At 48.9% G+C, this 22,617-nt stretch overlaps 1 protein-coding gene across 1 annotated transcript in view; it reads right to left on the minus strand.

The window, feature by feature from the left end:
• Positions 1–22,617, minus strand: part of DENND1A (DENN domain containing 1A) — a 428,365-nt gene that overhangs the window by 45,569 nt on the left and 360,179 nt on the right. The window contains exons 13-18 of the mRNA XM_025051273.1: positions 21,408–21,512; positions 20,947–21,034; positions 18,939–18,979; positions 16,510–16,581; positions 15,218–15,274; positions 6,922–7,053 (exon numbers count right to left, since the gene is read on the minus strand). Coding sequence (XP_024907041.1) covers positions 6,922–7,053; positions 15,218–15,274; positions 16,510–16,581; positions 18,939–18,979; positions 20,947–21,034; positions 21,408–21,512 — 495 coding nt within the window. The remainder of the gene's footprint in view (positions 1–6,921; positions 7,054–15,217; positions 15,275–16,509; positions 16,582–18,938; positions 18,980–20,946; positions 21,035–21,407; positions 21,513–22,617) is intronic.

Below are 22,617 nucleotides of genomic sequence, written 5' to 3' on the forward strand. Positions count from 1 at the left end.
CTGCTCACTCGGACCTGCTGCCCCAACCTGCGCCTTGGCCCCTTCCGCTCACTGTCGGAGTCAGACTCGGGCACCATCACCTGCTCTTTCCAGGACCATCTCCTGGCCGTGGTGCCAGCACCTTTTCCCCTCTGCTCGATGATGCTAGCCCGCTGGGTTTGGGTGCTGACTTTCCCACCGAGAGCTGTAGGGATGCAGGTCAGTTACAAGTGTGCACACGCAGGAGGGCTGCCAGCGCGGGCCGTGTATGTTCTGAGAGCGAGGAGGCTACATCAGTGAGTGACAGCTGGCTCCACTTCTCCCCACTGGAGAAGAGACTGATATTTACTGAGGGCCCATGTGCTGGCACTGAGATGCACAACATCTCTGTCACTCACTTCTTATAAGGACCTGTGACATGGGTTTGTAGTATCATCCCTATGTAAATTCCCTGAGGTTCAGTAACTTACTGAAGGTCACTGGCTAGCTAGTGACAGCTGAAATCCCAGTACAGAGCTGCCTGATTCTAAAATCTGTGCTTTGTCCCCTGTAGCATGCTGCCTCCACCAACTGATCAGCCTTTGCTTCTCAGCAGTTAAATATCCGGGGGGCTGTATCTGCTTTCCTTCTGTGAAGAGTCTGTCTGTGTGTGTGACTTTGGCCATACCATCTGAAAACAAGCTTCAGACATCATGGCGCGTCACCCCTAAAATGTGTACCTCCAAGGAACGAAAACCACAATGTTAGTAATTCTATCGAGCCCACTAACATCCCGATCCATCTTCAAATCTTCCAACATTTCTAAGAATGTTTCTAAAACTTTTAAAAAAAAATCCAAATTAAGTTCATACTTATGTAGTTTTGTCTCTTTTACAGTTGAAATCTTTGCTTTACTTGATGTAATTCAAGGGACGCCAGGCCTTTCTCCTTGACTGCTTTCTCCCCGGTTCCCCTCCTCCCTGGTGACCCATCCTGGGAGCATGGTGGTGTCCCTGCCCTTCCCGCCACTTGCCCCTCCCCTCCTTTCCTGGGGTATGTATGACTGGACCGTAGGAGCTCAAAACACAAAACCAAATGAGACGCGGTCTAAACTCCTATGATACAAAAATGTCTCTATTTGGAAAAGAATCCTTATTTGTGCAGAGGGATTTGGAAGTAGTTTGGGGCCATTAATAGAATATTCATGCTTCTTCAGATGAACAGAACTATAAGCATAGCAGCTGAAGCAAAACTAAAAAACTTGCTGGATACACAGCAAATACCTAAACAACAACGATCAATCATTAATCAATTTAAAAATCCACATCGACAATAAAACCCCAAGAGGTTTAGCGCTAGACTCTGTGGTGAACTTTCAAGAGGCCCATGTTCTCAGGGGAGACGACAAGCATTAGAAAAATAACGACAAGGCTGTGTGCCACGTCCTCGGGCAGCACAGGGACAGCAGCAGCCACGTCCCTGTAAGGGAGTCGGGAGTGTTTACAAACAGGACCTGCTCTGAGGGTGACAGCCAGATCCCAAAGGGCCTCATGGGCCGGGCCGAGGGTGAAGACGGAACCTCTAGGGAGGCTAGGAGGAGCAAGGGGACATGGCCACTCGTGTATGCTGCAGGTGGACCCTGCAAGGCCACCTGAGGAAGGCGGTGAGTGAGCCTGGAGGCCTGGAGGCCGGGAGGCCAGTTAGTTAGACTGAGAAACAATCCAGGTGAGTGATGACGCAGCCTGAGGCAAGGCTGTGACAGAGGTGATGGAGACCAGTGGGACTGAGCAGTATCCGGGGGGCGACGGGGAGAGGCTCTGAGTGTGGGGGAGCGACCTAGGCCTGTGGTTAGGGGTGTCCCCGGTGTTGGGGAGGCAATGGCTAAATTGGAGGGAATCACGTGTGACTTCCAAGCTCGACAGGGCAGAAGGGACTTCTCAGGGCACTCGGAGCCAAGGGTGCTGAGAAGCCATTCGCTGACTGGCCAGATTTTCCAGCCCAACTTGAAACTGGCTCATGCTTGTAAAGCCAGAACTCCCCAGACATACAGACAGCAGGACACCACGTTCCAACAGCCGCTCCCAGGGGTATATTCAAGCCAGAGTCCCAGGGTTCTGGGAGGGCTTGGTTTAGGCTTGGTCGTTAAACTGGCTTTTCAAACTTTACACCAGAGAAACTTAGAAAATTGGGAGAATTTCCAATGCGCAGTCCTTGGAACTTATCAGATCGGAAGGCAGGCAATTACTCTGCAGGATCAATCGATTGGGGGAAACACAACCAAGGGGGCTCTGGACTGGCTCCGCCACATTGCCCTCAGGGGAGCCCCAACCTCCCAAACCCTGGCCGAGCACCACGCCCCTGGCAGCACACGTCCAGGGCTAGGATCCAGTCACTGGGCTCCCACAGCCAGCCCAGTTCCCCGAGCCAGGCGTGGAGAGCTGCACACAGCCGAGAGAGGCAGAGGTGCTGCCGGCTGTGGAGTCTGAAGTAGCTACTAATTCAAGCAAATGTCTTCCTCGTTTGTACAATGGGTATGACGCCTTCTCCCTTACCAGCCGATGGCAGAGTCAGTGAAATGAGCACAGATGCGAGGGCGCCTGGTGGCCCCTCCATCTTATTCAATGCGGGGAAGCAGGGCAGTTTTCCTCGGGGTGTGTCTCTGCTGATTCCTCAGAAGGGGAAGGGTCAAAGCGACGTGTTCTGGCTGAGGGGCACCTAGGCCCTGCTGGGGAGGACACTGCTTCCTTGTCCCTTCCGCAGTCACAGAAAGGAGGGAATGTCCACTCCCCATCCCAGGGGAAGAGTGCACGGGGGGTCCTTAGCTCCTCTCTGCGCCCTCTCACTCACTCCTACCCAGAGTGGGAGGAGAGGCTTGGGAGAAGGGACTGAGCATGTCCCACGCTCCACATCTGCGGTCGGGGGAGGGGGGTGCGGGGAGGGGATCATCAAGAGGATGTGACTGCCAGCCGACCTGAGAACTGGACCTGGGCCAGCGGAGGCTCCTCATGCCTCTTGTCCTTGGAATAAAACTCTCCCCACCGATCCTACAGTGAGCATCATTTTCAAGGGTGCAGCCTCAAGAGAGCAACGAATTCTTGAGACCATCTGGATGGTCTACATGACCAGACCCATCAAAGCCTCAATGTAAACTTCTAAGATGCTGGCAGAGATCCCCTGGGCCAGTGGTCTCCCAAGACAAGCCTTGTAAGTAAGTTCCCTTACGTATTAATCCCGCCGCCTACCAACTAGGGTGGCCTGCCTCTTTCTTCGGTCTCTCCTGGCCCCCCTGCCCCCACGTACGGGGCCAGTTTGTGAACCAGAGAGGCACCCTTCTCGCTCTTTCCTGCAGAGCAGCCAGGCCACAGGCCCAGCTGGGCATTGCCTGCCACTGTCCACTTATCCTGGTGGCGTAACTCAGTCTTTTTAATTCTGTGGTAAAGTTTTAGCAAGCCTACTTGGTCTCAAGTCTAAAGTAGTATCTTCCTTTCAGCCAATCAATAAAAAAGCTGGCATTTTTATCTCATTTGACTGTCTCTTGGGCCTTATTTCATGATCCTGAATTTGGGAGCTGGAAAGAGTTATTCAAACCCTCGCTAAACCTAAATACTTTTCCAAGGTAGGAATAGGCATTCTCGAGTTATTTGAGGTTTTTGAACTCTTTAAAGAAACCAGACACGATAAGAATCACAGCCTAACTAAAAATCCATCTATTTTGCTCTTGTCTGGAACCATCAGCATGGCTCATCACCAGCTCTGAGCGGCCCTGCGTGTCTGCTTTAGAAAACCGCCGAATTGTTAGTGAGTCCAGTCTGTTGACAAAATACCTTTTAAGTACAGGGTCCAATTTGGGACCTGGGTCCTGGGGGTGAAGAGGTCACCTCTGTCCATTTGCTGGTGTCTCTCCCTTTTCTTCCTCACAAGGACTTATTATTATTATTATTATTTGCACACGGTAGGTCTCAATACGCGGATGAACAGATGCATAATTAAACGAAGCAATGTCGCAGCCTCGAAGGAAGACGCTCTAGTGAGGCAGAGCGAGGCCGGAGAGCACCTGCTCTCCCCTGGCTCCCTCTCGCTGCCGCCCCCAGCCCCAGCTGCTGCCCGAGGGCTCTGCACAGGCCACCGCCGGGCTCCCTGCGGCCCTGCCCAATGTCTCCATGGGGCACCCCCGGCTGGCTACATGGGCACCGGCTCTGTGAGGCGAAGGGACTGATGTAATGATCTCAACAGCCTCCATCTCTAAGTTTCCACAGGAATACAGGGGTCTTTCTGAGGTTAGCGTGCCCTGTCTGGCTGGTTCCAATGATTCTGGAGGGACACATTAGCTTCAGCAGAACTACCAGACAGCGGAAGTCTCTGCATGGCGAGGCAGCTGCGGCTGGACTGTTCTGGGTTTCTGGGCTGGTGATGTGGCCACGAAATGTGGCTAAAAAACCCCTTCCTCAGAGCTGTGGCAGAAATGATACGTTTTCTAGTGGCTCAGGTGACACATGGATGGATGGACACTTAAAAAAAAATTTTTTTTGATATGGCTTAGAAAAAACCTGGACCAGTACATCAAGCCTATGTTCTGTCATCATCGTTTAAGATGAGGTTGAAGTTGGTACAGATGTCAGGTCTGAGTCTGTTTAAAGGAAAATATCAAGTAAAGAAAATAGTATAGATGATTGGAGAGTGTGGCAAAATTTTTGAAATGGAACTCAAAAGACTGTTCTTTGAGAAGAATGTGAAGTTCCTAAAACTCATGCCCGCCAGTAGTAGGTGCTCTTGAAATGCTGCTTGTTCCGGTCAACGGCCCATCAAACCAGGAGCCTGGGGAAGGACTGAAGGACAGCCAAGCATGGGGGCAAAGCCGGAAAGAGTTAAAAGAAAGGGTCTGTGGTTTCCCTGGCCCATCCCCCAGCAGCTAATCTGTCACCTAATGAAGAAGCGGCCGGCACAAGTGAGCTTAGCTGGCAGTTCACTTACAGCAAACTGATTAAGAATGTTCAACCAACAGCAGACTGTAGACCTTTCCAGAGAAAATAAATAGAGTGTAGACTGTATGCAAATGTGTTTGTCACTTTGACAGCACGTCTCAATTAAGGCATCTCGCGGCTGTGGGTAGGCTCAGCGGCTGCAGCTGTAAGGGAGAGCCCGCTGCATGGCTGATACTCGGGGCTTGACCTTAATCCGCATGCATGCATTAAAAAAAAACCCTGCCTTCCTGTACACTTGCATAATGCTGGCAGCCACGTGAGGGAAGTGACAAACGGGGAAAAAAAGCCACTTTCATCCTCTCCAGTTTACAGACCTGTGAAGGCACAGACAGCTCTTATTTCAACAGAATTTGGGGTGGCTTTTTTAATTGTTTATCCCCCACCCGCGTGCACACACACACTCTCTTATTCTGCATTTAGCTGGGAATGACATTAAAGCATCTCTACTTCTCGCCGAAATGGAAAGAAGGTCTTTCTCCATTTCAAATAGGGCCTCCTTTTTTGTGTTTCGAAATGGAATGTTTAACACCATGAAATCCCTCTCCCCCGCCCCCTCTTTCTCTGTAATGGGCTCCAAACTCCAGCGAGGGGCTCTTTTCATGGGAAGGTTGGCGTGTGCAGGAATGAGGACAAAGGCGGGCAGGAAGCTGGCTCTGGAACGCACGCTGCCGACAACTGGGGGGCTGGGCTTTCAGCAAACCCAGCCGGGGAGCCAGGGCAGGTTCCCCCGGCAGGGCCTGAACCCGCGCGCTGGGGCAGGGGGCGGGGGCGGCTCTCCAGGGGTGCAAGAGCCAGCACAGCTGGAAGATAAGCAGATGAACACTGCCCCGTGGATGCTTCTTCCTTGTGCTACATTTCAATTTTTATAACATCTCTTTTAAGTGTAAAATCTGAAAAGAGGGGTGAACCTCCCCAAGTTTAAGATGTATGAATATATTAACTGAAAATACTGATCACAGAGAAAGAGCCTTAGGTCTTAACGAACTCACCCCTATAATAATAGCCCATAGTAATAGTGTCCTTAGTTCCCTTCATTTCTAAATAGCTCAATACCTGGTACGTAGTAGATACTTGATAAATACCCGTTAAAAACAGGACATTTTAAAGGTATGCTCCTAGCTCCTTTATGTTACAAAAAGGCAATCACATTTAAGATAAAATCACAGACTATTTTAATCATGCCTCACCTAATACATGTCTAAAGAACCAGGTGATTTCCGAATATTGCAAGAACCTTGCAAATTCCTGTTACGGTCATATCTTGCTAACGGAGCCATTTCTCCTAAATCAAAAAATTATGACTTGCCAACCAAGAGAATCATTTCGAGGGAAGAAGGGCAGGGTAGACAATTCTTTTCAACCAAAAATATAATCACTGGTAGGAAATAGATTTAAAACATTTTTCAGTTTCTATGCAGAGTACAATGTTTTACTTAAGAGATAAGAAAACAGACAATGTTCAAACGCTCAGGTTGTCGAAAATAGTTGGTTAAAGAGTCGAATTTCTAGAACCACGGTGTGGCTGTTTACTCTGAGAATCACGACTCCCGATATTGATTTTCAGGAAGTACATTAATAAAGAACTCCTAATTGATTTTTTTTTTTTTTTAAGACTTCGCTGGTTGCCTTTTATTTGAAGGTGCAGAAAAGGGCCTGGGATGCTAAAGGGTTCTAATGAGATGCTTAGCTAACAGAGGCACCTTAAAGGAACGAAGTGCCTTGAAGTGGGGGAGGCGGCAGCTGCATTTAATGACTTCATTCAAGAGTTCGGCTAGTTTACGACCAGAGCCACGCTGCTTCCTCAAAAATTTTGAAAATTCACCGTCAAAATGTTTGCACCAAATAAACACTTGAAGGTGTACAAGCTCCACGGCGTTGTTTTGCCAAAAAGAGCTGAAATGAAAAACTGCCTGCTGCACGTGCTACAGCTTCCGCTAAGAAACCAACAAAACCCATCCAGTCGGCAGGCGAGGGTACATACCTGTCCGAAGTGGACTGTGATTGGCCTTCGGTCTTCTCGGAGCTTGGGGTCCTTGGCCTCCACCAGTGGGGACGGTGCAGTCTTTGGCAACTGCTCTTCCATGGTGGGGGCGCAGCCATTCTCCGCGATGTCCTGCAGGGAGAAGCCAGTCGAGGTTGATGTCGGGGTCTTGGCACTTACGGTGAGCACAGGTGCTCCCTCCAACCCCAGCTAAGCGGCCTGCCATGGAACTCCCCTGGGACATTTAGAGCCTGTCCTTCTGCTGGAGGTGAAGGAAACGGAAGGCTAACTTGGCTCTTTGACTTTGAAGGATGAGAGAAACCAAAATCATACCCATTAAATTACAAAGACAATATAATAATTCACCATACTGGGGTTGGGGGGGGGAGCACCCTTCATCCTACTACCTAACGTGGCTATTTTCATTTTTACATATCCACTTTGTCCACATGCAGACATTTAAAAATTACTTGTGATCACAGCTCATGCATAATTTTACATTCTATTTGTTCCCTACTATATTATAAGCATCTCCACGGTGTTATACAGTCATTATAATAATTTTAATGGATGCATAATATTTCACTGAGCCGATATAGAATAATTTAACAAATCGTTCTACTGCTACCAAGAATTTAGGCTGTTACTTTTCTTCCTTCTAAACACCACAGTAATAAACACTGAAGTTTTTCTTTCTTTTGGATTATTTCTTTTACGGGAATCCCTAGGAATGAAATTACTAGGTCAAAAGATACAAGCATTTTTAAGGCTTTTTATTCATTCTACCAAATTGCTTTCCAATTTACACCACTACCAGCAATGGATGTGTTATCAGTTTCACAGTACTCGTTAGCCTTATCGTTTTAAAAATGTATCGCTAATTTAAGAGGTGAAAAATTAGATCTCATTGTTTTTAATTTGCATTACTTTGATTATTTGAGAGTGTGGACATTTCTTCCACAGTTGTGATGATGTTACTGTCTGTCTTTCTGGAAGAGACTGAAATCTGAGTTCGGATTCTATTTCTTGGAGAAAATGGAGGGAACCACAATAATATTTTTAAATTCAGAAGTTTACATTTAATTTGTACTCATAAAGTCAAATTAAAGGAAAGGAAAAACCCCAATGTGAAAAAGGCAGGTAATGGCTCATCTGGCTAATGCTGGCAGCTGACTATACACATGGTTCTTTGGGGGATGGGTGGTGCCCACTTGTGCAATGAGGACCTCATCCTTTATTCAAGTCAGGAAAGTTGCTTAAATCGTCATTGGAGCAAGGCAGAGAAGAAATGCACAAATAAAATACGTTTAATTCACTATTCAAATAAAAATAACTCACAGAAATAAATTTCCAATTATTTTGATTGCAAAAAAGATATACATTTTGGTCAACAATACACGCACCCTTAGCACTCATTAAATTCTACACATAAAGACTTGATCACTGGTTGCTCTTAATTTCTCAGCCAAAGAGAATGGTGGCACATGGCGGAAACTGGTCCTTTATTGAATAACGCATTAAAGATGAAACAGATGTTACATCTGTGAGCCTCAGTCTTACCTGTGTAATGGGGATATGGTAGCTATGAGGAGATAATGCAACATAAAAGTGTCTAGCACATTATTAATAATGTACTATATATGGTACTCAGTAATAATCGAATACCTGTTGATAAGGTGTTCAAAAAACTAGGAATCTGTGTGTGTGTGTGTGTGTGTGTGTGTGTGTGTGTGTATGCGCATGTGTGTGTGTGTAAAGTCAGCCCCATACACCTAGCTAATGCCTCTGTTCTGCTTGGTAAGGACACAGGGGCTGAGGACTTTTTGTTTTTGCAGGCAGGGCTTGCATCAAGTGGCCCGTAAGTCTTGGCCTGGCTGAGGCTCAGTGATGAGAGAGGTTGCCGACAGCCAATTAGAAAGGGCTCTTTTGGAAAGAGGGCTGACCTAAGGTGCTCAGGTCAAGTGGAACAAAGGGTCAGGGCTAGGGGGTTTGGTGGCGGGGGAGGGGGGATGACTCCTTTTTCGCCAGAAAGTAGCAAAGGGCATAAGGGGCATTTGGGATCTGGAGGGGTTACTGAAAGGACAGCCACAAAAGGTTGAGTAAAACCAAACTAAAAAAATTTCACTTTTTGTTTAGGAAAAATATTGCATGTGTATATGAGTGATTGGCTGAAAAAAAGAGAAAAAAAAACGGAGCAGTAAGGTAACATGGTAAAAATATCGATAGTGATGAAACCTGTAAAATGACAGCTATTTAGAAAATGTACGCGGTAGTTTTGGGAAAGCGTCTTAGTTAAGCTTCTGCGTAAAAACACCGTCTCCTAGTTTTGTTTCTACCACCAACTAGCGGTCTGATCTTTCCAACTCACTCAACCTCTCTGCAACCTATTTCTTTATTTTTACAATGGGGAGACCACCACCTGCTTGAGAAACTTCAAAGCCACTGGGACAATGAGTTAAATGGAATGAGATGTGAGGAAGCTTTGAAAAAAACGTGACAGTACCGTGCAAATTGAATGTTAGATCCTTATCCTGCAAAAAAAACGGGAAGACCACCATCTCCAAAGAAACCTGCCCCGTGGCAAGCGCCTCCTACTGGCAGGCACTTTCCTAGATCCTGACCTTTCCCTGCCCCACTTTGCGCAACTACCATGAGGTGAAGAGGAGGAGCATCACTCTTTTACAGGTGAGGAAACGGGGCTCGGAGAGAGCAACGTCCCCAAGGCCACAGAGCCAGAAAGTAGAGGAACCCAGAGCTGCGTGATTTCAGGCATCTAAACCGTATCACCCTTAACAACAGCACAAGGGAAGGGAAGGCATGGAGTTGAGAAGGTGCTCAACAAGTCAGCGGCCGTGATCGCCTTCTTAGAAACCCTTTTTCTTACGTGATCCTATGCTGCCATGCCTTATGATACCTGGGCACCGACTTATCTTATCCCTACAGACTGTGAATTCTTTGGGGTTTGAGTTCTCTGCTCCAGAGCCTTGAACGCAGTAAATGCTCTCCAATAAATCTTTGTACAGCTGAACTTCACCTTTGGAAGGCTAATGTGTCCAACACACAAATTGTGTGTCAAAAAGCAGTGCAGCACATTAATTTTTTTTTTAGCTAGAAGACCCGAAGGTGCAAAGGCTTCTCACAAAGTCTCGGGCCTTGTCCACCAGCGCATTCACTCTGCGCGATTTCTTCCACCTGGGGAAGGACAACTGCTTCCTCTCTGGGGAGTAGAGTGTGGGAGGAGCCCCAGCCAAGAAAGAGATGGGGCCAGTTCACATCCTCGCCTGCATCTACCATCAGAGATGTTACCCATAGAAGGGATCCAGTGACAGCCAGTCTTGCTCCCACGATTAAAGAAGTTGTGGCCTATGAGCTCACTGAGAAGGTGCCGGCAAAAAAACTTGGGAAAAACGGCACTCCCATTTCCTTCTGGTGGGAACACAAATTGGCAACTTATGTCAACACCCTAAAGAGGTGCATGCCCTTTGGCCCATTAATTTCATTTCTAGAAATGTATCCTAAAGAAATAATTAAGAATCCCTGAGAGGTTTTATCTATGAGGACATTTGCCTAGAAATGACTGGAACTGACATAAGCATCTAACAATGGGGCTGATTAAATAATGTATATGTGTGTCCATCGGATAAAATCTCATGTAGCTGTTTAAAACAATGACATGTGGGAGAAACAGTCAGTGGTCTGGGAAATGTTTAGGATATAGTAAGTGAAAATTCAAGCTACAAAATGAGATCATTTTCTTTTTGCTTCTCTGATTTGTTGAATTTTCTTCAAGAAACATGTTTTTTGTTTGTAAACAAACAACAACAACAAACCCTGACCATTGAAATGTCATTTAAAAAAAGCAAAACCAAGAAAGCTGACAGGAGGGGTAAATCTGTTCCTGAAACCACACAGAAGGAAGACACTAGACAGAGCTGCAGATCAGAGGCCACCACAGGGTGGCAGATCTCTTCCCAGGAGCCCTGTGGCTCAGCTCAGGGCATGGGGGGTCTTAGAAGTTTACATCGGCTGGTAAAGCAAACGGGCGGGAAAATAGTTCCATTCCTATCCCTTCCCTAAGCATTTGCTAAGATCCAAAATTGTGACAGATCAAATCTCTGCCTGTTTGTGGAAGGCAAGGACAGCACATGGGAAGTCCTTGGAGAGAGTACCCATGAGAAGCCAGGGGGCAGGAACCCGGAGGGGGCAGGGGGCTCTCAGTGTCCCTGGGCAGGAGCTGGGCGGGGGCTGGACGGGGAAGGAGCTAGGGATATGGCTTCATGAGGCAGAGATGTGAGTAGAGCATTCCCAGCCCTGGGGCGCTAGAAAGCACAGCTTGGTTAAGTGGTCCGGCAGCTGGGGCATCCAAGAGCCTCCTGGCCAAGGAGGCGGACGGTTTGAAAGGTCTGGAAGGTCTGAACCAGGGGAGTGACTGGGTCAGAGCTGTGCTGCAGGAACTCTGCTGTGTGGATGACTGAAAGGTTTGTCCCAAGCTGGGGGGGGAGGTGCACGTGGGGGTGGGCAGGCCGGCTGCTCCGGATGTGGGGTATGAGGAATGGGACAGGGCGCAAATTCTAATTTACTGAGCGGCCACTAAGTGCTGCTGTTAAACCCATTACCTCTTCTAAGCCTTAGATCAATCCGTTAAAAATCTCTAAATCTAATCCTTAGAATAAGCCAGTAAAAATCTCTAATTTCTCTTCGTTTATAGAAGAGAAAAACTAGGTTCAGAGAGGTCAAGTAACTCACTCAAGGTCACACAGTTGAGACCTTACACAACCAGCGCTGAATCCAGCTCGTCTGCCTCAGAAGCCCCAGTACCAGTCCATAGTGTTGGTGTGAGGTGGGGGCCTGACCGTCTCCAGCTCGGACTGCTGGTCTCCATTTCCAGTCTGCTTCGTACCACGACAAATTAAAATAGGAACACGGATACCAAAATAGAGTCCAGAGCTGGAATTTCCATGATTGAGGCTGCAGCCTGTCTGGAGACGGGGAGCTGACAGTTGTGTGATAAGGTGTGAAAATGTCTGTTCTGCAGGAGTCTACCTCCATCTCCCGGTCCCACGCACGCTTACTGACTCCCTTCAATGCACTAGGAAACGTCTGGCCTTCGCTAACCCAACTGTGAATTCGATTCTTTTAATCACAGAAACTAAATCAACAAGCTCGATTAAACTGTCAAAGATCAAAGATTCAGAAACTTTAAAAGGAGCTGTGAAATGGGCTGATTCGATAAAATCATTTTGATACTGAAGAAAAAAGGTAATTTTCCAGGGGTTCCCCAATAGGCAAAAAAAAAAAAAAAAAAAAAAGAAAGAAAGAAAGAAAGACATCCTTATGTGAATATCTTAATGTTCTCTGCAGGCGAGGAGGAACGGGTATGTGCCTGCCGCTTTCGAAAGGGGGCATCCTGAGGCCGGCCCCGAGCACGATGCTCTTGCGACAGTCGACAGTCGCAAGCCCAGCCAGGCGGCCTTCTTCAGCAGGCCAGGTCTGGCAGGAGACGCTCTGGAGGAAAATGCTCCATTCTCCCTTCAGAAAGAGACGCCTAGGCAGCATCTTTGCCATTTCTCTGCTTTCTAATTTTGAGCAAGTCAGGCTTCAAAGGAGGCCGAGCTATAGACGAACTTGACTACCTTGCTCCATTTATCCAGAGAAATATGTTATCTGTCCTTTTTTTTGTTGTTGTTGGGCTGAAGCAGCGCAGGTATGGAATAAAGCCACACCACAGCATCTATTACAATTATTTGCCGATGGTCACACGGACGCCCTGAAAGCTCCCGTTTCAGATGCTTTGAAAATCTGCAGCACAAATGAACAAGGGCTGGAGAAGGGGCCCTGCTCAGTCATATTAGAGACGGACCCTCCACTCACTGTGGTGACCTCTCCACAGGTCGGCCCCACATTCTCTATTTGCAATTCAAACCCAAGGCGTGAGCACAGAGGGCAGGATGGGGTTCTTGATTATGTCTGCGAGGTCACCATCGCTATGCCGCGTTAGAGGGGGCCAGGTGGCAACCCAGTACATTTGAAAATTGGGTCTTTGTTGGGAATTGCTCCCGTTTCATAGCAGAAACCAAACTGGAGGTGTCTGTACTACACGGATATCCGGGGAGCCACACAGATACATGTTGCCACGTAGAGGGGAGGGGAACAAAAAAGCCCCGGAAATATTTTCTACTGCGGCGAGAGAGGTCGGATGAAGCCAGATCCTAAATGAGCTCAAGAACGGGGGGCTGCGGGGCGCTGCGGGAGGCCAAGTCCCACCCACGCCCACCACGGCTGGACTTTCAATTACAAAGGAGTGGTTCTTCTCCCCAAGAACCACTGCAAAGTATCAGGTCTGGAGAGATCTGTAAGACCGAAGGGGAGGGGGGAAAGTGAAAATTGAACAGGGTGCACTAATGGATCTGTCAACAATCTGACGGTGACAAGCCACATTTCTATAAAATGCCTTCACCATGCGTGTCACCTGAAATGTACTGACACTCTGCGCAGAACGTTATCTCCTGAAGCTGCTCTTGAATGCGACTGGCAGGGGGAAGAGGACACAGAGAGGAGAAGCTCAGCTTCGGACCCCGAGGGAGATGGCGTGGAAGGAGAGCGATCTAGATCGTTTAAGGAAACCTCTGAACGGCATCGTCAAAAAACCCGAGCTTAACCGGTAATTTGCAGAAATGATACGAATCACGAAAAGGGGATTTTGGTAACGCTGTGTGCAGGCGGCGGGAGGCGGGGCGTGTGGAGGGGCCCCTTTCTCCGCTTATCTCGAGAACATTCTAATGCCAGTCCGAGCCTCGGATCTAGACATCGAGGAGGGAAAATCTGGTGAGAGAATTCCTGCCTCCCCGCCACTCCATTTAACATCAGCAATCCAGTTCGGTTACACGTGACTGGGGTAGGGGATAAAAAGGTGTGTTTAGAGATGTAAATAGCATCCAAGCAACGCATCTCACCTGCCGGTCTCCGGCAGGACGCAGCAGACTAGTTAAGGTCTATCTGGGTTTACGTTAACGTACAGGATTTTTATCGTAGGACCTGAATCTCAGCTGTCAAAAAATTCACTTTCAGCTGAAACTAAGAATTTAAATGCTTAGTCAGAGCAAATTATTCTGCAATTAAAAGAAAGGCATCAACTCCTTTGACCACTTCAAGTTAATTAGAGGTCCTTTCTGACTTCGTAAAATTACAACTGCTTTCAGCTTTTAACAAACTGCCGAGATAGACAAAGGCTCGTGTTCGAGTGGCACATTCGGGGTGTGGGGTAAGGAAGGAAGTGATCCCAGACCTCTTTTGGTGAACAAAACACCTGTTTCAGGAAGGCAGCATGAAACACTGCAGCGGCAGGTAGGAGCACAGACGCTGGGAGTAGACGGATCTGGAATCCAATCTTGGCTCAAACAGTGTGACCCGTGGGCAAACGACTTTGCCTTTGCCTTTGAACCACAGTCTCCATACACAAGAATGGGAACAACCGCCCCCAGGGTGGTTCTAAGAATTAAAGGCAAAGCTCCTATAGCTGGACCACCCTTAATGAAGGGCGGGAACAATAATGACAACGGGGACATTCACAACAATGTGAAAAATGCCCCTCTGTTCTATATATCTCCACCCCTTCCACACCCCCCACCTCCTCATCCCCAGGTGCAAGTACTGCGAAGCAGGCAGGGGGCTCCTAGCCAGGGATGTAGCCTGGATGATTTCCTACGATTTTACTGTTGGCCTAAGAAGACCAGTCAGAGCCTCTTCCTGCCCCTCAAGTGTCTCAACATGAATTGCTGGGCTCCTCTCGGTCAAAACCACCATCTGAGGACAGCCTCCAGTGTCCTCCTTAAACCTGCCCTCAGAGCCCTGTGTCCGCATGGCGGCCTCGTGCATGCCGGGACCGTGGTAGTCATCTCCTTGGAGATGCTTCTTGGTTTTGGTTTCAACCAGCCCCAGGGCAGAGGACCGGTGCAGCGGGGAGTGGTGTTCAGATGGGGAGGCCGGGCCAGAGCCAATTTCTACAGACCCCGTGGACCCTGTGCCCGGGGTGGTGGGAGGGCAAGGGACAGACGGACAACGGTACCTGAACTTGCTTGCCTTTGTGGGTTTAAGCCAGAGTCTTAATGTTATTTGAAGACAGTTTTTTGTCTGTGAATATTTATAACAGTGTGAAAACTCCCGGACAGCTGGTAATGCATTTTGAAGTGTGCTAACAACACCGTATCAAACAGTCCTCTATTGATCACATCAGACTTTCTGTGGCCACGCATTTCATACACGGTGCTTATACATTTTGAATAAGAACTTCAAGTACCTTTTGCTTCAAGCGGTTTTTCACCTCTTTTATTCCCATTTTTGCATGATCTTTTGCCTGCATGAAAAATTAATTTAAGTTAAGATTCCCTTTCTGTTTCCAGCAGGGACTATGCTTGATTTCAGTCCGTTGCCAATCACCTTTTCTGATGACTAGAAAAAGGAAGGAAAAATGGGATCATCAAGTTGAAAACATAATGGCTATGAAAACAAATACAATGTTAAAAGGTTAAAAAAAAAAAAACCTTTAAAGAGGCTACAGAGATTTTATTTTCTGCATTTTTGATGGCGCTGATTCCCCCCCACCCACTACCCCCGCCCCTTTTCCAAAGCCCTTCTTCTGCTCTCTATAATTATTTATCTCAGCAGCCTGGTGACAGCTACCAGTAAGACCAGAGCAGCAGCTTTGCTGGCTGCAAGATTCAGAATACCTACCTATTGCATTTCGCTAGGGCAGGGCCTCAGGACTAGTTTTCTTCTGCCCAGGCTGAATGGCCTGGACGGATATATCTCTGGGCTTCTCCAGTGCCACTATACCCTGGCTTTTATTTTGTCATTTCAGACCTGTGTGGTTCTGCTGGCAGCCACCCACCCCATTAAAGTAACTACGATTTAAGCATGGAAAGGACTAACACAATTAAAAATGGAAATAAAACAAAACCGCCCCAGTTAAGTGGCTCGGAGTCAAATTAGCAAGCAAGAGAAATCATGAGAAAAAAAAAAAAAACTACTTGAGGCTTGTAAAAGATGGAGCATCGGGAACTGACGTGTTCTCCTATTTTCACTCTGCTGTGGGCACGAGTTTCACAAACAATGCATTTCCTATAGGGCAGTGATGAGAGAGATGATGAATTTGGGACAAAAACTAGGGGGTGTGTCCCACCATGAACATGCTTCCGTAACCTGCAAAGGAGCTGCTTTATTTGGACATAATAATGGGGATACACACAGGAAACGTTTGTCAGAACACCCGAGAGAACATACCGCCCCAGGCCTTAGGGGCACAGACACGGAGCAGCCGAATTCTGCCCACCCAGTCTATATTTTAAAAGCTAAAACCAGTAGCCTCCCATTTCCCCCACAGCAACTGTAGGCAGAAACGCTTTAAATTAAAAACGTCACTGACCTGGTCATAAAATATCAACGCTAAATGATTCTAAGGGCACTGAGAGTTTTAGGAAACAGCACGGTAGCCTCCGAGTCATCTCTGCACATAGGATCAGGTATATTTAAGAGTCTCGTCATGCTAAGGAACAGATCTGTGTGGGTCCTGAGACCAAGACCAGTACTTACAAACTTATAGACGGTCTTCATGGCTGGGTTTGCTTTCGTTTTCACAGTATTCAGAATTGCTCCACTTCCTTTCTATAATAAAAATGTCAATTAGCAATTTGGACTGAAGATATAGTAGGCCAACACCAACAAAGACTGCTTCTCTTTAATCAAGTTAAGCAACACTTCGAGAGTGTGTAACTTAATTAGAGGAACAGGCCTCGATGGTAACTGGTCTCAGGCAATTAGTTACGGCCATGGCAGAATCACCATGGGTGGGTATGGGGGGTGGTGTTGGGGATAAGGATGGTGATAACTAGCTGAGGGGGGACTCTAGGCTCAGTATTTTGCTTGGCACCTGTCCACTGCCTGCAAGAAAAGGCCCTCTCTGAGGCAAGGTTTTCTTCGCAATAACCTACGGCTTCTAGTCACCTCAGAGAGCATCAAGGTAAGTTTCATAAGAATGGACTCTAGCTAATACCAAGCTGGGGTAGACACCTGGGGGCCTGACCAGCCAGGGCTAGCTGGCTGCTCTGGAAATATGCTCCCCTCAGCCAGGCGCCTTCCTTCCCTTACCCTGGTTTTCTGTGTTGTTTTTAAATCGGTCTGGTAGGCTGCCTTCCTTAACTTCTGTATCTTGAGAAAAGGGAAGAATGAACAGCCATAAATGTTAATCATGGCTTTAGCATAAACCCAACATACCAATTTCTTGGCTCGGTTTCTTTAGGAGAGCAGGAGGGGAGGAGGAAGAGAAGTGGGCCGGGCTTTCCCAGTCCACAGAGGAGGCAATGCATGCACGTGAGGTGCTGAAGCCCAGACGACACTTTGGGGGGGCTCACAGAGTGGGTGCCCCACGTTAGGCTCTGAAGGTACCGAGCCACAGGAAGGCCGCTCTCTGCCTTCAAGGACCTCCAGTCCACGTGGTGCCCCAGGGTCCACAGCTACAGCCTAAGGTGATGAGAGCTGCACCGGCTGTGTGTGCTTTTGCGGAGGCAGCTCATCGTTCGGGAGGTCAGAGGAGGCTTTAGAGGATGAACCATCTGGCCTGGTCCGTGAAGGATGCGTAGGAGTTCGTTAGCAGGGGGCATGGTGGATAGGAAGGGTAAGAACATCCTAGATATAGGAAATCGCACATAAAAAGTGCACGAGCTGCAAAGCCACGGCGTGTCTGTGAGTAACGAGTGGCCAGTGTACCGTGGGAGGAATGACGAGCAGGGCTGAGAGGCTGGATGGGGTCAGCTCGCGAAGGGCCAGGCTAAGCAGTCTACACTCTAGAGGTTTTGATCAAATGCATCACGTAATCGGATGTGCAGTGGTGTGGAAAGGTAATTCCAACTGGTTTGAACAGAGAGACTGGATCCAGTGGGTACATAAAAGAATGAGATGTAGTATTACAGTTATTGGGATTAACTTTTAGCACAATTTTTTTAACTGCTCATATTAGAAAATGTGAGCTTTAATTAAAAACATTACAATCTGACCTAGAAAGCACTCTGTGTTGTTGTAGGACAATATGAAATTTTCACCTACTCATTTATTCCACTCTGCTTTCCAAAATTACTCAGTATTCTATTTCAATGGTCCTTTGGAGTAGTAAAACTCTCTTTATCAATCAATCAACAAGTCCTTATTGCTTGTCTATGATTTGCCAAGTGCCCTGTTTGGTCATCCAAGAAGAACAAAAGAAGTCTTTCACTGAGGAGCTGCTTACTCTCGGCCAACTGCAGCCACTTCCAAGGGACCCGCCTTGGCAGCAGTGCACTTGGCCCGCAAGCAGGAGAGAACACTTATCACATTATGTTGGAGTTGCCTGTTTACGTGCCTGCCTTCCCAACAAGACGGGGAGCTCCCCAGCACAGGGCCTGTGTCTGCTCCCCACTGTACCCCCAGTCCCCAGCATGGCGCCCGGCGCACAGGCCTTCCGAACGTGCTCACCGATAAACCCGTGTAAGAGAAAGGCAAGAATCTGAATTCTGTAGTGGCTTCTGAAGCCCTAAACGCCTCGTTTCCTATACAACAGAAAACTGTTGACAACAGTGAGGGGATGCAAAACTCTCAGTGACGTGTTCCCCATCTTCCCAGGAGCCTTGGCTGTGAAAAAACTGCAGAGCAGCAAGGGACACATTTCTAGTTTTCCCATGAAGATACCCCAATTGCACTGGCCCTAAAAGGAGACACCCGGAAATGCTTTACTATGACAACATCCATGTGACAGGCCTTGGCCAGCTTCCTGAGGTGAGGAAGCTTCTCCTGGCTCTCGCCCTCACCAGGCATGGTTTGGACAGCCTCATCCTGCGAGCCTCCACCTGGCTTCACAAACAAAAGCATCTTCAGCTGAGAGAACAAAGTGCCCCAGGCCAAATGACAGCCTTGTGGGTGGCAGGGGAAGCGGAGGGCTGCCAGGAGGCTAAGGAGGGGCCCAGGTGGCTCTGAGGGGGGTGCACACTTACCCGGACTGTGGAGAGCCACTGATGGTACAGTTTATCGCTGCCTGTGGAAAGAGGAGTCAGAGAAGCTGTCATTTAAAGGAGTCACGTGCCCTCGGGAGTTCTTCCAATTGCTTCCAGCAGGAGGACTTGGCAAAGCACGCAGAGGCTCCCACGCCTCACCTCCTGAAGGAAGCGGCAGCCAGTTGCCCCCACGGGCTTTCTTTCTCAGACAGAGATCTGATCCTACCAGTGCCCTGAGGACACACCTACACCTTTCTCGCTGCCTCCTGGACGGAGGGCAGACCCCTTGGCAGCCCTGCTTCCCTTCTCCTGTCTCGTTCCGGCACCGCCCACCCTCTGCCTCTCCATCCTGGGCCACTGAGGCTCTGACCTTGAGGACCTACCTCGGGCTCCCTGACCACATGCCCTGCAGGCCTCCGCTCCCTCGTAAACGCTGTTCCCCTGACCTGGCCACCGCTCCCTACTCTCCCTGCTGAGTACGCAACGGCCAGCTCACAGGTCACTTCCTCCGCCAGCTCCTCCTAGTCCTCTGAGCAGTGAGTGCTCCAATGTAAGAAGCACTTGATCAGAGGTCCCTAGCCCCTGAAATCCTGGGCGCCACTCCAGGGCAGGAAGCACGGGGCCGCGTGCCCCAGCATACGCACACCGCAGGACACGCACTCGGCACGCCTGAGTAGTGACGGAGAAAGAGGGAGGAGGCGTTGTTGGGGAACGTGTTCATTTTAAGGGGTGGGCTAAGAAGGTCTGATCAGTGAACAGCTTTTCTAGATGCTCCGAGTGACCTGACTTAGCAACACATAGAGCCCGTCTCCTCAGCAAGAACAGTCAGCTGTTGGAGTCCGCTCTGCCTGCCCGCTTCGTGAAGCTCCCGTTACACCGTGAGAATTCTTGGAGCCTCCTTCTAACCGCCCGGAAACCGGTTTCTACTCCTCCCTCACGGGTTTAATGTGCATTTGTCTTGAGCTGTGCATCTCTTCCTCCTGCCGGTCTAAAGCCCCCTGAGGGCAGAACCGGATCCTCCGTTTCTTCCTCCCCCCGAGCTCTGGCCACTGCAGGTGCTCAGGAAAGGCCCGTCAACAGTCCACTATCACTGTCCGCAGACGTGCACGCTGGTTTATGGAGTCATCGTGCTCTCCAGGCAGCGTGGCCTGGTCGGGCCCGTAGAAGGGGTTTTGTAGGTGACATTCTGCCTGGCTCTGAGTGTACGGACCGCCCGCTGGAGTGTCAGCACAGTCCAGACAAGGCACATGCTCGGCAATAAGAGGGGCCGGCAGCACGATGCTTATTGTTCTTCATTTAGTTTTTACTCTGCTGCCAAAGACTGAGGCTTTGGGACTTGGAGAGAAGGCCGGATGGGGATTCAGGAGGCAGAGTCAGCCACTAACGCCTCTCTGGGCCTCAGCTGCGTCTCTGAAAAAGGAGGGGACGATCCCTCCGGATCTAAAGGCGTGTGGAGACGACACACTCGCTTGGCAATGATTTTCACATCTTAGAGACATTCACTGAGCAGCGATCCTGTGCTGGGGTGTGTCCCGGGTGACTGCCTGACCCTGTCCTTGTGGACTCTGACTTAATCGCAGCGGGCCTCCTGGGAGGCAGGCAGTGACTCTCAGTGCCTAGACAGGAACGCTTCGGCCGAAAGAGGTGGAATGATGGGACCGCGCTCTCCCCGCTAGTAAGGAGGCAGTGTCCCGATCTGAATCCACGTCACCTCCTGTGCTTTCCACCGTACCATGCTGGCCCCTACGTTCAACTAGACTTTGCTTCCTGCCCCCCATGAAGCAACTGACCCCAGGGCAGAGGACTGCAGGTGGGACCATGTACATCTCATCAGAAAATAAAGAGGAATTCTTCAAACATTTCAAGGCCAGGATTGAAATCAGTTTCTCCCCAATCCCCACCGAAGGAAAAAGGAAGTCACTGCCACTCCTTGCCAAAGACACCCTAATCCCACCTACCAGCCCACAGCACGGGGGGGAAAAAAAAAAAAAAAAGAAATGCTTCTCACCAGCATACTCGCCCATGTTGATCTCTTCTTCAAAAACATCGCTGAAACCTTCACCGGAATTGAGAAGGTCTAGTCTACCATCAATAAACTACAGAGAGAAAGAACAAAAGCATAGCAGCGTCCACAAAGAAACCAGGAAAAACGCCGTTCGCTGGGCACCCCGGCGAATGAGCAAAGAACCACCAGGCTTCCCATGACAGGAAAGGGCCTTTGGAATCGGGAGGTTCAAAAAGGCGAGTTTCTGAAAACCGGCTGAGTGTTTATGACAACGTGTAAAACCGCGTGGCACGTTTGTAAGGGTCTGTCTGGGTGCTGACCTCCCTCCTCACCCAATCCGCCTCCCCAGACCCTGGGCCGCTTCAGGCTGAGGCCCCGAGCCCTGCTCACGCCTGAGGCCTCGGTGCTCAGTGACCACAGCGCAGAAGGCCGCCCCCTCCGGATCCCAGACGCCGGCCACGCACCTGTTTGAAGAGCTGCAGCTGTGTGGCATTCTGCAGGAACTGCCTCATGGCTCCAGAGCGGTAGTGGGACACAAAAGCCTCCTCACAGAAGGTGATCGGCTCCTCCTGGGAAGCAGAGAGCAGAGAGGATGGACAGAGGGGTTGAGTGAGGGTGGTCGGTTCTTAACTGGTTTCGGAGGGGCGTCTACATCTGCCGCTTAGATGCGTGAGATCCTCCTTTACCGGGTGAAGTGGCTATTATCACTGATGGCACCCTATCCTCTGGAGGAGGAAGCTGTGTCAGGGAGGAAGTTATCCCCCAAAGTCGCAGAGCCAAAGGTCCGATTCTAAACCTTCCATATCCCGACAGCGAGCTGGTGAGATGGGACCTCTGATGCGATGGCTTCCAAACTTTTCACTTTTAGGAGCGGAGCCCTTTCTTCAGGTAGCGCCTTATGCGGAAGGAGCCCTGCTACATACAACGGCCAGCTACCCCGTGGGAGCTGGGGGTGGGGGTGGTGGCTGGGTTCTCCGTGCTTGAGGGCCCTCCCTCCCTGATCCCCCACTCCCAGCACCTTTGCGGCCCCTAAGGCACCAGCTGTGGAACACAGTATGAGAATCATTTACATGGTGATCTTAGCCAATAATAAATTAAAAATTTAAAGTAATTATTTATATGAAAAAGCAGGGATGATCAAAAATAAAATTTACCATCCAATTTTGCGTATAGTTGTTTGATAAGGAAGTTTCCTTTTACCAAACTATATTTTATGAGTCAAGAAAATGACACCCTAAGTTTAAAAAACATCCCATCTTGTAGTCGACACCTCAGTCCTTCTCTGAAGGCACCCGGAGTGGTCATCTACACAGATGAGTCTTTAGTTCGGGTGGTGTATTCTCAATTTTGAGAGATCAGACTTTTACATCTTGAACTGAAGTAAAGGTACCCCGCCCTTAACAGACTTGGTGGCAAACACAGAGATGTTTGAAGCTCCACTTTTATCCTGTTTTAATGAATTACGTGAGTGTTAAATTTACCGTCTAGCTGCTGTAAATTCCAAAAGTTCCTCCTGCTTAAATTGAGCCAATATTAGCTCAGCGCCCGGGCAGACTTACCGCACAAAGGCTGCAAGCATGACCCAAAAAAGTCAGGGTGAGGGTAATATTTATTTTTATACAGTTATCCTCTGCCTAATTTTACAAAGGGTCTGAGGCAGCTTACATGAAACCC

The sequence above is a fragment of the Pteropus alecto genome, unplaced genomic scaffold (assembly GCF_000325575.1).
Source record: "Pteropus alecto unplaced genomic scaffold, ASM32557v1 scaffold67, whole genome shotgun sequence".
NCBI classification, from domain to species: Eukaryota; Metazoa; Chordata; class Mammalia; order Chiroptera; family Pteropodidae; genus Pteropus; species Pteropus alecto.